Consider the following 14,629-nt stretch of genomic DNA (forward strand, 5'->3'; position numbering starts at 1 on the left):
CGGGGCCCCCAGGTGGGCGGGAGCGGGGACGCCAGGTGCGTGAGGGCGGCCGGCCTCTGGGCGTCCCCAGCCCGGCGCCCGCTCAGCTTCCCAGGGCCCGCGACGACAGAGGCGCCCCGACACGGTTCGCCTTCCTCTCGCTCTGGTTCCAGGCGACGCCCGCCCGTCCTCGGCCCGTCGGCGGCTTCCTGGGGTCCTGGGGCCGGCCCGGCCTCCCTCAGCCAGCCCGGCCTGGGGAGGGTCCGCGGACCGACGAGCGGCCTGGTTGACGCCCCCGGGGAGACCGTTAACCAGCCACCCGCCGAGGGCACCTCGTGCAGGAGACGACCGCGCAGCAGCTGACCCTGCGTGGTCAGAGAGCCGAATTGGGGCCGTTTTCCTCCGTCCCGAGACTAGCTGGAGCACACAGAGATATGACAGTTTCTGTTGTCTGGAAAGCTGGGGGGAATTCAAAGTGATTTAGGTCTTTTAAAGCGTTAGAAAATAATCCCGATAGCACGTACTTGAGGTATCCTTCAAATCTTAGCCGGCATCGTGCTGCTACTGCACGTTTCCATTAATTGTTTAAAATTATTTAGTTGTCTCTTTAAGTGGTATTACTTCGGCGTGAATTTTAAAGGCAAAGTGAGAAATTTCCTTTATCGGAAGCCTACGTAACGTTGGCGTCTAAGAACTCGAGATTTACTGATGGTAAGATGTTGTACTTTAACAAATGAAGGAAATTCGGTTTTAATAACTTTAAGTACTTCATTGAGTTAACCAGTGTTTGTTTTGTTTTTCTTTTTCAAAGAGCACTATAGAGATGTGTGTTCTTAATCCTTATCAGGAGCTTGATTTTAAAAAAATGAATATTGAAGAGGCTTGTTTGTTTCGTCAGTGAACTGTTGGATCAGTGAAACTGAGCAAGTCAACCGGCATTCCACGATTTTGCATAAATACTTTTGAAGTTTGAAAAACCACATTTTGAGACCAGTGTCTTGGGTTGAAAATGATGAAAGATGAAAAAAAAATGATGACACCAGAGAAAGCACGGTGGAAGCAATTTCAAATGGGTAGATGAACAAAAGGAAAATCGGAAGTTTTTTGTATGTTTAAAGCAAGTGGTCTGTGGTTTGTAGCGGGGAGAGGATTTTATTTGCATCCCTGCTTTTGTTTCCATCAACTTGCCTCTCAGGTTCCCAAATTCGAGCATGGTGAGACACCTAGTGGTGAAGTAGAAGAATAGTTACATTTGTTTTAATTTTTAAACGTTTTAAAAAGGCTCGGACCTAACTTTACCAAATGACATGAGAGAAAACTATTACTTAATAAAGTGATTTTCGGAGAGTAGGAAACATTCGTGTGTGGAGGTGTAATTTGAAAACAAAAATTGTTTTAAAATATGAAATACAGAAAGCAAAATTTGATCATCTTGGCTGGTAAGCAGGTACAGAAGAGATCAGTGATTGTCACAATCTGAGGGAATCTAAATCAGAAGAGAACATGTGTGAGATTTACCAAAATAGAACATAGGTTTTAAAAGTTGAAAAACACTTACTTTGCCCAGTAATAATGATCATTGCACCACAAATAAACAATTTGGTTTTTTGGTTAGAATAGCAATTTTTTAAAAAAACATATTCACTTACATGTTTAACTGATAGAACTTAGGCATAAATAACTTTACCAGTATACTCAACTAACAATATATCTTCCCAGGATCTTTTAGAGAAGAATCATGTTTTCGGTCTGGAGAAAACTTTAAAAGAATGACAGTTTTCTTAGTGTCCTTTGAATAATCTGGAGAAATAACTTTCTTATACTTTAAGATTTAATTCAAGTTTCTAAAAAGTTTAAGATTTAATTCAAGTTCCTAAAAAGGAACGCAGTGATGCGGTTGAAAAGGTTAGAGAGTCAAGTATTTCCTTAAAAAAAGTGAAATGTTTCCTAGTGTCCTTCCTTGCAAATATAATACTGAATCACATTTCTTCTCTAAGTAATGTACTTAAATTCTTTATTTTCAATTTAAGAATATTATAAAGAGTGGGTTCCCGTGTAGAAAATATTTACCAGATGAGACACGAATGAGTATAACCTGCCAGGTTTGAGATGGCCTGTGGGGCTTTGGTTCATTTTGGTTAGCTCAAGAATATGTTACTAATTTATCAGTGAGCCAAAGAGCCTTTGCAAAGGTGAAAGCCTTGGAATTCAGACCTTGTGAATGGTCAGAAAGACCAGGTTTCTGAGACAAGCCCATGTTACAAGTATGACTAACATTATCCTAGAGTTGCTTTGCTGAATTGCTGTTTATCCTAGTGGCTGACTCACTTGACCAGTGGTCAAAATCAGCATATCGTTTTTTTTTAAGCATCTTTATTTACATTGCAGAAATCTGGAAGGAAATATCCACTTGACTAAATATAGGCCAGCACAAATAAGCTAGAATGTTAGAACTACAATAATGTACTTTAGCGCTGTAAAAATTATAAGGTAATACAATCATCTAAAAATTATGCCCTGAGGTTTTTTTCCTCAAGTGTAGTTAATGAAAATATCTGTGCACAGTGCCTAGACTATGCTTAGTCAGGTAATCTGTGAATATTTATATCCCGGAAATTTTGGTCTTTATGATGTTGAAACACTGTCGTAAGTAAGATATACATGAGTATATTGCAGAGGAGATTTGTTTGTTTAAAGTAACTTTTTTTATTGCCGTACAATTTTCCATAATCATCTGTGCTCATAACAAGTATTTTGGTATTAGCTGCCAGGCTATTAATTTCAAAGGAAGAATAAAATTTGTTTTCACTTTGTAGAAACAGAGATTTTGAAGATGTCAGAAAGGCATTCAGGTGAAGCCGGCACTGGAGCAGGAAATGAGGTGGACTCTCCTATTGTCAGAGTCAAGTCCTCCAGCTTTGGAGACCTTTGTTCCACATCTTCTTTTCAAGATAGTGGCTACAGTGAGCTGTTAAAATCGTGCAGCTTTGATAATACAGATAAAGAATTATTTGGAAAGAAAGAAAGAGGCTCAACACTGATCCACGAATATCCTGAAACTTCAAGTTTGGCCTTAACCTATAGTTTAGAGTCTCCCATTCAAAGAAAGAGATTTGTCTTCCTCAGGAAGGAAAATGATAAAACCCCAGAACTTTGCGAAACTCCTAAAGTCAGTAGAAAAAAACATTTGCTGCGCAGAAGATTGGACATATCTTTCTCTCTTCTAGACAGGGACGTTGAATCACACAGCAGTTCCCTAGAAAGTTGTACAAGCCAAGTTCCCAATTTAGAAAAAAATATTCCAAGCAGTGCTTCAGGTTTTCCAAGGCAAGGTAATTTTAGTTCTTCAGTTACTAGCACTTTGAGAACAGGAGAAGTAACTTCCAGCAGTCAAAAATTGAGACTTGATTTTTCTCAACAGAAGACTTCCACAGTGGATGATTCCAAAGATGACTGTGGCCTATTTGAAGTTGAATGTATATCTCCGATTCAGGGCAGTAATTTTAAAGACTCTATCACACATGACTTTAGTGACAGCAGTCTATGTATTAATAATGAGAATACATATCCTGAACTTCTGGGCTCTTCTGTTGGTGGAACAAGCTGTAGAACAGATGAGGACATATTTGTGACTCCAATCAGTAATCTTGTACCAAGTGTTAAATTTAATGCAAGTCGAAGATTCTCTCCTTCAGCTGGAGTGAGACGCAATATTTCGACCCCTGAAGACAGTGGTTTCAACTCACTTTGCTTGGATAAATCAGAAGATTCCCTATCTGAGCAAGAGGGCTCTTTCCAAGAACTACTTCAGAAACATAAGGGAACTCTCAAAGTCAGGGACACCATAAAAAAGTCAAGGCGTCTTGGAAGATTGAGAAGACTGTCCACCCTTCGGGAGCAAGGCTCACAATCTGAGACAGAAGAAGAAAACCAGACCTACCTCTCTAGCTCTGAATCAACACCAGCGACCACTTCAGACGTTTCAGCAAGCCAGCCGAGCAGTGACAATAAGAGTGAGGATTTAAGCTTTAAGAATTTATCAAAGACCCCAGCCTTGCAATTAGTTCATGAGCTTTTTATGAAAAGCAAAAGGAAAAGATTCCAGCAAAATGGTGCACATGAATTGTTAGAAGAAAGGGACGGGGGGAAAATAGCTGTACTACAGCGTGTACTTGCAGGACTGATTGGCAAGAAAATGGGTATAGAAAAACTGGACATCTTAACAGAATTAAAGTACAGAAATCTAAAGCATGTTCTTGCTATGGTTTTAGATTCCTTGACTGCGGAAAGCCTGTGTAGGTAAGATTTTTTTTTCCCCCTGAAATAAAACTGCCTTTTTATCACTTTCTTTTTTTTAAGGTGGAAAACTTTTCTGTTAGTTGAATAGCTTTTTAAAATTTTGTTTTATTATCTCTGCCTTGGTTACTTTATATTTTATCAAAATGGTTAAGTGAAATTCTTCAGTGTCAGAAATTTCAGTATCTTGAATGCTGCTTCATAAGTAAACAGAAACTGAGTCACATATATAGAAGTATTGAGGATAGGAACTAGTTACAAGACTAAATTGAGACTTTGTTTATACTGGCAGTTTTGCAAAGTGCAGGACTATCAGAAGACAAGCCCCATTGGTATGCCAGGACCAGGAAGGAGAGAAGCCATGTGGAACAGGATTTCTGCAAGGTCATGGTTGAGGCAGGACAAGTGAGAGAGTTAGTCTCTTTTTCCATAGGTATATGTCAAGAGTTTGTTTCATCGAATCCTTATTCTTTTCTGACTCCTACTTCTATTGAAACCCTTCTTCACCTTTCCCCCATAAACTGCTGCTGCTGCTAAGTTGCTTCAGACGTGTCCGACTCTGTGCGACCTCATACACGGCAGCCCACCAGGCTCCGCCGTCATAAACTAAGTGTCGGTTATTGTACAGAATTGTAGAATTTCATTGCTAGAAGTCTTCTGAAATGTCTAGTCCTATCACGTATTTACAGATGAGAAAACTGAGCTCTAGAGAAGTTAAGCGACCTGCCAACAGTCACTCGAGATAGGAATGGATGCAGATCTATAACTGAGCCCTCTGATTTCTAAGCGCGTATTTCCCCACAAACTCTTGTTAAGGTTTCAGTCCTTTCAGAATAGTGAAATAGAATTTGATCAGGAATGTCTTTGGTGTAACCCAAATAGGATAATAAGAAAGATTAATGACCTATATGTCTATGCCTTAAAAAATGTTCAAATGAGATAAATTATTTGTTTAAAAAATCAGGGATATGGCTATGATATAGGGGTTTTGTTTTTACACGATGGAATATTTGGATACAGACTAGTTAAAACTTGGCTGACCCTTTTAGGTGCTCGCTTGTGGGACAAATGGTATTCAGTCATATTGCAATGTAAGTGAAAGTTCACATTGCAATAATTGCCTTCCCTGCTCATCCCTCAAAATTTCTAGTATTTGCACTGCAGAGTGCATGTGTAACTTGTCAGTGCTTATTCTTGGAAATGTGAGAGACTGGACTCAGTTGAAATAGCTGAGGCAAACACCCAACTATGTATTGATGGCTTATTTCTTCTCCATTAATGAGTGACTTTCTGCCAGTTCCTCTCCATCTGATTCAAGGCATCTGTGTCAGCTTCGGTTCAGTTCAGTTCAGTTGCTCAGTCGTGTCCAACTCTTTGCGAGAGGCAATGGCAACTGAGGTAGCTGGAAGGGTAGTAGTGTTGACAACTCAGGTGTAACCTGGGGCCCTCCATAACCTTCTCCTAACCTCATTCACTTTTATTGATAAATAAGCACTCACTGGACATAAATTATGTTTTTTTCTTTAGCTGCTTTGTTCTCATAAACTTTGGTTTACAAAATAAAAACTTTGTAGTGCTGCTCATAATAATATTTATTATAGCTGACCCTTGGACAACCAGAAAATAGGGGTGCTGACCCTCTGGTGTGCAGCCTAAAATCTTTGTATAACTTATAGTCAGCTCTCCACATCCATGGTTCGGCATCCCTGGATTCAACTGACCAGGGGCTGTGTAGTATTTACTGTGGAAAAAAATCCACATGTAAGTGGACCCACAGAGTTCAAAGTCATGTTGTTCAGGTATGTGCTTAGTCACTCAGTCGTGTCTGACTCTTTGCAACGCAATGAACTGTAGCCCACACACTCCTCTGTCCATGGGATTTTCCATGCAGGAATACTGATGTTGTTCAGGGCTCAGCTGTATCTGGCATTTAGTAGTTCCAATACAGGATTGATTGTTTTAATGACAGATATTTGTTAAATACAATAATAGGAGAAATTTATATAATCTGTTGCACTGTAGCTGATAATCATTTGTGGCATGTCATGTTCCAAGTTTTAATATTAGTGTAACATGTAAGTTAAATCCTCTTAATCAGTCTCCCAGTGGACTCACTTGGGTTTATATGAAACTTTGTTTTATTTCCTTAACCATTTATAAGATAGTAACCTATCAATATGCTGACGTATTTTAATAGGTCTTCTTTCACAGCTATGCAAATCAAGTCATATTTTTAATGTGAAATTTTAGCTTTAAATTAGCTATCCAAAATCTTTAAAAACAGGTTTCTCTTATTGCCATACGTAAAAAAAGCTAATTCTGTGGCATATATGCAATATAAGGACTGATCTTTTTGTTACAGTGTTTGGAAAGTGAGCAGAAATTGGCGCGAAATTATTGTTCAAGATAAAAAAGCAAATCGAAGGAGGAAATTACATATCACACAACTGAAAACAAATTCTGAGGTAATGTATATAATGCTATTCTAAAACATATTTGTATGAGTATCTGATAATCACATATGTCTGGACAACCTAATTTGGTTTTCCTGCTATTCTTTAATCTTTCTCTTTATCAACATTCACTCGTAAGTCCTTTTTTAATCCTTTGGCCACACCACACTCTTGCAGAATCTCAGTTCCCCCACCAGGGACTGAATGGCAGTGAAAGCCCAAAATCCTAACTACTAGGCCGCCAGGGAACTCCCACATTCATAAGCTCATTCCCTCCTGCCCCCAAACTCCATCTCTACCAAGCCCATAAATGGAGTGGACTAACTGAAATGAAGAACATCTTGCTGGGTTTTGTTGTTTAAGTATATATGCTGTTATCAGTATTTGATACCATTTTAATAGGATATGCCAAATCCTGTTCATAATTAGATATTGTTATAGCATTATCTGGAGAAGGCAATGGCACCCCACTCCAGTACTCTTGCCTGGAAAATACCATGGACAGAGGAGCCTGGTAGGCTGCAGTCCGTGGGGTCGCTAAGAGTCGGATACGACTGAGTGACTTCACTTTCAGTTTTCCCTTTGATGCATTGGAGAAGGAAATGGCAACCCACTCCAGTGTTCTTGCCTGGAGAATCCCAGGGACGGGGGAGCCTGGTGGGCTGCTGTCCATTGGGTCGCACAGAGTCGGACACAACTGAAGTGACTTAGCAGCAGCAGCAGCATAGCATTATCTATTCAGTCTTTTATGTGCTTCCCTAGTGGCTCAGCCGTAAAGAATCTGCTTGCAATGCAGAAGACCGCTTGCCAACGCAGGAGACGCCTGTTTGACCCCAGGATTGGGAAGCTCCCCTGGAGATGGAAATGGCAACCCACTTGAGTATCCTTGCCTGGGAAATCCCAGGGACAGAGGAGCCTGGAGGGCTCCAGTCTATGGGGTTGCAAGAGTTGGACATGACTTAGTGACTAAATCATCCAGTCTTGATGTAGTATACTCTACTCAAGGAGAATCTTGAGTAGATAGTATATGCCAGTTGCTCACATTACAGTGGTGAACATTTTTGACATGATCCCTGCTCTCTTGGAGCTCGTACACCTAATATAAACAAGTGATTACAATACAGGTGTGTTAGAGGAAGCTCAGAGTTATCTCTATTAGGACATTTAAAAGAAGTGTTTGATACTTGGGGATCAAGAGAAGGAAAAAATGCATCTCAGCTGAGACTTGAATAATGAGTTAGACAGGAAAGTTGTTTCAGCAGAGGGAATAGCATACATGAAGGCCTGGAGGTGAGTGAGCATGGCAGCTTAGTACTTGTAAAGCATCATGAACCTGCACTTTCTTAAAGATTTGAGGTCCAGCCCTGAAGTTACAAGCAAATTTTTATAGAAGCCGATTAATTCTTCATGGGGACACTACTTTGTGTAATAGATATCTGATGACTCTAGTACCCATATTTACTATGTATTCAACTTTTAGACCTTACTTAGGCATAAATGCCAAGAGAAACTCAGAATCAACTTCCTTATTCTTCTTCTAGTAAAAAGTATATAATAACACAAGTAAACTTATAATTTGGCTAAATATAATTGAAATGAAGCATGTTGTGTTGTGCTTAGTCGCTCAGTCGTGCCTGACTCTTTGCGACCCCACAGACTGTAGCCTGCCAGGCTCCTCTGTCCATGGGGATTCTTCAGGCAAGAATACTGGAGTGGGTTGCCATGCCCTCCTCCAGGGGATCTTCTGAACCCAGGGAGGGAACCCAGGTCTCCCACAGTGCAGGCGGATTCTTGACCACCTGAGCCTCCAGGGAAATGAATCATAGTATAAACAAATATGAACACCCAGATACAGATTGAGGGTTTTCTCATTCCAAGGAAATATTAGGGACTGCTGTTAACTAAAGTATTGAGTTTTATTTTATTTGAAAACGAGTTTTATCTTCTCATCTATGATAATCCTTCACAAGCTGCTTACTGCTGCAGCTGCTGGCTCTGGGAGCTTATAATATTGAAGATATTAATTGCCTTCTTAACATATCTTTTTAGAGTGGCACCCTACTGCTAAGGACAGACCAAAAAACAAATTTTTAAGCAAGTACCTGTTCATATTAAGCTTTTAGCTCCATGCATTCCTTACATCCTATGTAAAAGAAACATTGGCAAGCCTTTGGGTAATTCTAGATAAAGTATTCTACCTTATATCCTACTTTTTAAAAAGACTTGGTTTCCTAAAGAACTCTATTTTTTTCCTTACTTGAGTTTTCCCCCTTATTTTGATTTACTTTAAATTTTTTAAAAACTAAAAACAAGTACGTGGTTTAAAACATCAAATTGGACTTTGAAGCTTATAACAAAACACGTGTTTTCCTGCCCTTCCTGCTCTTGATTCTTGCCTCATCAAGGCAATCAGTTTCAGCTCTCTAGTTGTTCCTTTCCTTTTGATATTCACCTGCATATTTCTGAGTGGCGTGTCTTCACTGCTATTGCTTGTTTGGTTTTTTCTGTAGAGGAACTAGGTTAGTTCTCTAACCTCTCACTACTACCTGTCTACCCAGCTCTTCCTCTGAAGTCTTTTCTCCTAGTTTATGAATGTAATTACATCATCATTAGTGAATCAGGATTAGGTGCTGACATTATTAAGACTGCATTGAGATTATTATGGCTTTTTGACAGCCGTAATGTATAGTACAGTATGATTATACCTAGTACACCTTTTTTCTTATATAACTTTTCCCCTCACAGTTAATAAGTTAATAATTGCCCAGTTTCTTTCTTTTTCCTCTCTTTCCCTTTCTCTCTCCTTCTCCTTTTCTCTCTCTTACTCGTTCTTTCTTTTTAGTGTTTCTCTATACAGATGCCTGACTCACCATCCACCAGAACTGGAATTCTCCTCTGTGTAAGTCTAAATAAACCAGGTATTCTACCTGTTCCTTCTTTTCTTCAGAGACATCATTCCAGATGCCCTTTGCCCTCTTGTTCCTGAATGAACTGGCTGCTTTCTACCTGCACTATCCTAATGTATATCATTAACCAAAACAGAAAAATTATAAACAAAGTTGTTTGATGGTTTTCTTCACATGTGTATAGTGTCACTGAAAGATCCTTACGTGTGAAAAATAAAAGGCACACGCACCAGTTACGTGTAATAGGATCTCATTTTATCTGTTTGCCTTGCAGCAGTGAGAATGACCATAAAATTGGAATATTACACTATTTCCATCAAATGTCTTAATTTACTGTAGTCTTTACTTATAATCATGGAAATGAACAACAATAAGAGCCTCCCCTCTCACATTTAAATAAATTCTGGTATGGTGATAGTGCCTGTATTTTGAAAAATGTTGATACTCAACGAATATTTGCCTTCGTTGACTACTAGACCTTACACTGTTCAGAGATAGTAGCCCACATTTTAAGCTCTGGGAGGATAGGGGTTAGACTGTTTTATTCACTTGGCACCTATTAGGTGAAATCTTTGTTAAATGAGTGAATGTTCTTCTATGGCTGAAATTTGCTTTAACAATATATCTCTATTCATTTTTTGGTGCATGCATCATCACTGTGTTTGCCAACTGCATGGAAATCCAATGGGTGTTTTCTTTTAGAGTACTCTTGTGTCATATGCTTCTAGCCTAGGCGGCAAATCATTTATAGAATGTAACATATTGAATCCTTGAGTAAGTTCAACTGTATTCATCCTAATTTCTAAAAACCAGTAGTCATCGATTACACATATGCCTATGTTGTTAAGCTGTCAACTGCATAATTTTTCATGGCCAGCTAGCTTCATTCCTATCCTTATCCTTCTACCATTTCTCGTGTTCTACCTCTTCCCCCTTTAGGAAACAATTCTGCAAAGAGAGGCTGTCAAGGGAGAGAAAACACAATAATAGTTGGACACTCAGGAAATTCACCTATAGTACATTTCATTTTAGTAATTAGTTAAGGATGCCAGTTTGTTTAAAAAAAAACCTACAATGTTTTTTCTCATTTCCGACCTTAACAAAATAGAAGGCTATAAGGATTATCCACTGAAAATATTTCTTGGCTAACTATTTGAGTTGGAGAAGGAAATGGCAATCCACTCCAGTGTTCTTGCCTGGAGAATCCCAGGGACGGGGGAGCCTGGTGGCTGCCGTCTATGGGGTCACACAGAGTTGGACATGACTGACGAAACTTAGCAGCAACTATTTGAGTGATGTGGAAATCCAGTTCAAATAAGAGATATTTTTTTCTCCTTTAAAAATATCAAAGCTGTTTAAACTCAAGTGTAAAAATGAATCAAGTTTTACGAGTATTTGGTATTTGTAAAAGCCAGCCAAACAAATTGGGTTTCATGGTCTAACCAGGCCCATTAATTTTCTGACATGTGGCTGAAGTAAGAAATCTTCACAGAATTCCATGATATCCCATAGCAAATTTTGAAAAAATTTACCTCCTCTTTCACCTTGGCTTAAAAGGGGACTTGATAAACTCTGATTTGTGGGCAAATCCTGTCTATCACCTGTGTTTTTATAATAAGTTTTATTGGAACAGCCCTGCCCCATCATTTACATATCTCTGTAGCTGTGTTTGCTAAAATGACAGTTGACTAGCTTGCAACTATCTGGTCCTTTCCAGGAAAAATTTGCAAACTGATGCCTTAAACAGAAAAATAACCAATGATGCAGACTTAAAGCTAGCATTTATTGTTTCAACTTTGTATTTTTCTTTGACTTTTAAATGCTAGGTAAGAGAATTTTTTTTTTTTTCTCTAAAAAGGAATGGTTTAGGGAGAAAATTCCAATGGTGCAGAAACCACTTCCAAACATGTTACATGTGCATCTGAAAGCTGTCCTGGAACTTTTGATATGACAGTGTTGACCCCTCTTGTCTTTTACCGCAGGGGGCTATATTAAATGTTGAGGATGCCGCCACTCGGCTCCATCTGTTAAACCGATCAGCTTTAAGGTCTGTGCAAGCACAGGCTAGGACACCAGGTTTTCAGAAAGAACAAGCTTCAACATTTTCTCCTTGGGGAGAAGTTTTGACACCTATAGCAAGCTCTTCTGTTACTCACTTAAGTAGTAAACAGGAAGAATATGTCAAGGTGAGTATTTATCATAAGTTATTAGGAGTAAATATTTACAGAGTTTGAAATAAAGCTGTCCTCTATGCGAAAATGGAAGATTTAGTGTGTGTGCTTTTACTGCAGGTTGCCAAAACACTTTTTATTGATGAAGCATTAAAACCTTGCCCAAGGTGCCAGTCCCCTGCTAAGTACCAGCCTTATAAGAAAAGGGGGCTGTGCAGCCGCACAGCCTGTGGCTTTGACTTTTGTGCGCTGTGTTTGTGTGCTTATCATGGGTCTGAAGAATGTAGTAGAGGAGCAGCAAAGCCAAGAAATAGAAAAGATGTTCTTCCAGGAAGTGCCCAGAGTAAGCGGAATTTAAAACGCCTCTAAAGAGACTTTAAATATAAAAGAAGCATTCCCTCTGAGCAACATTTTGTGTGACTTAAAATTATGAGTATTTTGAAAGCATGCACATCTCCCCATCAATGACAGATGATGATTTATTTCCTGTTTTGTATATATTATGATCCATGTCATTGTATGTTTTCTTTGAAGTAGTGAGTTTTGGAAAAATCTAATTTTACTATGTCGTTTTTACTCATTTTAATAACTTAGTGTTTTTAAATAAAGAATTTTCAGTGTTATATGTATTTAACTGTTTCATGTAAAATTTAAAAACTGCATTTCATCACTATGTGTTGAAATGTTCTTCACTAATCACTTTTCAAAAGTAGTTTTCCAGATAATATTAAAATTTTTGAACTTGAGACAGATGGCCTTATAGATTTCAAAATCTTTGAATATTTGACTGAAAATGAAATAAAATGTTTTCAGAAATTCTGTTGAGTTTACTCTATAATCTCAATCTTTCTCTTAATTTAGCAAGTGTCATATTTGGGCAGACTTCTGGTTAAATAAAATTTACTTAATATTGATAACTAAGAAGATGTAAAAAGTAAATTATTAGATATATGTGGTTATTCCAGTGAGAGTCTTATTAGTGAGTTAATAAATCCCCATAAGTCACACACAAGTTTCTTTTACCTTTGCTAAGTTGCTAAGTCACTTCAGTCGTGTCTGACTGTGCGGCCCAAGAGACGGCAGCCCACCAGGCTCCCCTGTCCCTGGGATTCTCCAGGCAAGAGCACTGGAGTGGGTTGCCATTTCCTTCTCCAATGCAGGAAAGTGAAAAGTGAAAGGGAAGTCACTCAGTCATGTCCGACTCTTTGCGACCCCGTGGACTGCAGCCCACCAGGCTCCTCTGCCGTGGGCTTTTCCAGGCGAGAGTGCGGGAGTGGGTGCCATCGCCTCCTCCGTCTTTTACCTAGTTACATATGAAATGGTCAGCACTGCAGCGTAGGAACCTGGAATCCTCCCTCTAATCCATGCAGAGGCACTTTCTTATTGTTCCATGTTCCGAAATCACACTGCCCTCTCAGTATGTCACATTTGGCATTTTGTGGTTACTCAGTTCACTAGAATATAATATTTTATTTCACTCTGGTGGTGAAAAAATAGATTTTACCATGTTTAGTTTTAGAGATAAATAATCTCCATGTGTTATTCCCTACTTAAGGAACTGTTAAACAATGGAAGTTTAATTAAAAAAAAAATTTCTGGCTTTAAATTGGGATGAGTATTTAAATTGATATGAGTGAAAGAGTGTAAGGGCTTAATGCTATGCATTTAAATGAATTTATAATAAAAATAAAACTTTGTGAAGACAAAAGATCAGAGTAGGAATTCAAAAGTTAATGAATGAAGCTAATTCCAAGCTTCTTATTGGTAGGTTTTACAGTTACAGTGAGGTCAAGGCGTTGGTAGGTTAACTGGAAGAGGATCACGTGGTACTCATGAATAACTTTATTAAACAAAGTCTCCAGATATCCAGAAAATAATCATTATCCTAATTATTGTAAATTATTGATGTATTATTGCAACTGGCTGGCAACAGCTCCAGCAGCATCCTGTGCTTTTATTTATGTCTTTAATTTTCTCTCACTGTGAGACTAAGTTCTGTGAAGGCCTGGACTCTGTCATATTTGATTTAAATACCATTGTATCTGAGTACCTAGCCTGGTGCCAGGCAAGTAGCAGAGGCTCAGTAAATACTCATTGGATGAGTAGATTTGTTTTTAGTGCTACCAGTGTTACTTTATATCCAGGTAAACCATTATAATGCCGTCCTAATAATTTGTTAATTTTTAATGCTTGATTATACAAAAATGTAGAATCTAAATGATTTCTTCAGTTCAGTTCAGTTGTTCAGTTGTGTCCGACTCTGTGACCCGCTTGGACTGCAGCACACCAGGCTTCCCTGTCCATCACTAATTCCCGGAGCTTACTCAAACTCATGTTCATTGAGTCGGTGATGCCATCCAACCATCTCATCCTCTGTCATCCCCTTTCTCCTCTTGCCTTCTATCTTGCCCAGCATCACGGTCTTTTTCAGTGAGTCAGTTCTTTGCATCAGGTGACCAAAGTATTGGAGATTCAGCTTCAGCATCAGTCCTTCCAATGAATATTCAGGACTGATTTCCTTTAAGATGGACTGATTAGATCTCCTTGCAGTCCAAGGGATTCTCAAGAATCTTCTCCAACACCACAGTTCAAAAGCATCAATTCATCAGTGCTCAGCTTTCTTTATAGTCCAACTCTCACAACCATACATGACTACTGGAAAAAGCATAGCTTTGACTAGATGGACCTTTGTCGGTAAAGTAACATCTCTGCTTTTTAATATGCTCTCTAGGTTGGTCATAGCTTTTCTTCCAAGGAGAAAGTGTCTTTTAATTTCATGGCTGCAGTCATCATCTGCAGTGATTTTGGAGCCCAAGAAGATAAA

The 14,629-nt window shown here is 38.9% G+C and overlaps 1 protein-coding gene across 1 annotated transcript in view; it reads left to right on the top strand.

Annotated features, from left to right (window-relative positions):
• FBXO43 (F-box protein 43) overlaps window positions 1-12,174 on the top strand; it is a 13,288-nt gene extending 1,114 nt beyond the window's left edge. Inside the window, exons 2-7 of the mRNA XM_010863557.1 lie at window positions 13-314; window positions 620-690; window positions 2,796-4,278; window positions 6,638-6,740; window positions 11,617-11,820; window positions 11,926-12,174. Of these exons, the coding sequence (XP_010861859.1) occupies window positions 13-314; window positions 620-690; window positions 2,796-4,278; window positions 6,638-6,740; window positions 11,617-11,820; window positions 11,926-12,174 (2,412 nt within the window). The remainder of the gene's footprint in view (window positions 1-12; window positions 315-619; window positions 691-2,795; window positions 4,279-6,637; window positions 6,741-11,616; window positions 11,821-11,925) is intronic.
• The last annotated feature ends 2,455 nt before the right edge of the window (window positions 12,175-14,629 follow it).

This window comes from Bison bison, unplaced genomic scaffold (genome assembly GCF_000754665.1).
Source record: "Bison bison bison isolate TAMUID 2011002044 unplaced genomic scaffold, Bison_UMD1.0 scf7180017864491, whole genome shotgun sequence".
NCBI lineage: Eukaryota > Metazoa > Chordata > Mammalia > Artiodactyla > Bovidae > Bison > Bison bison.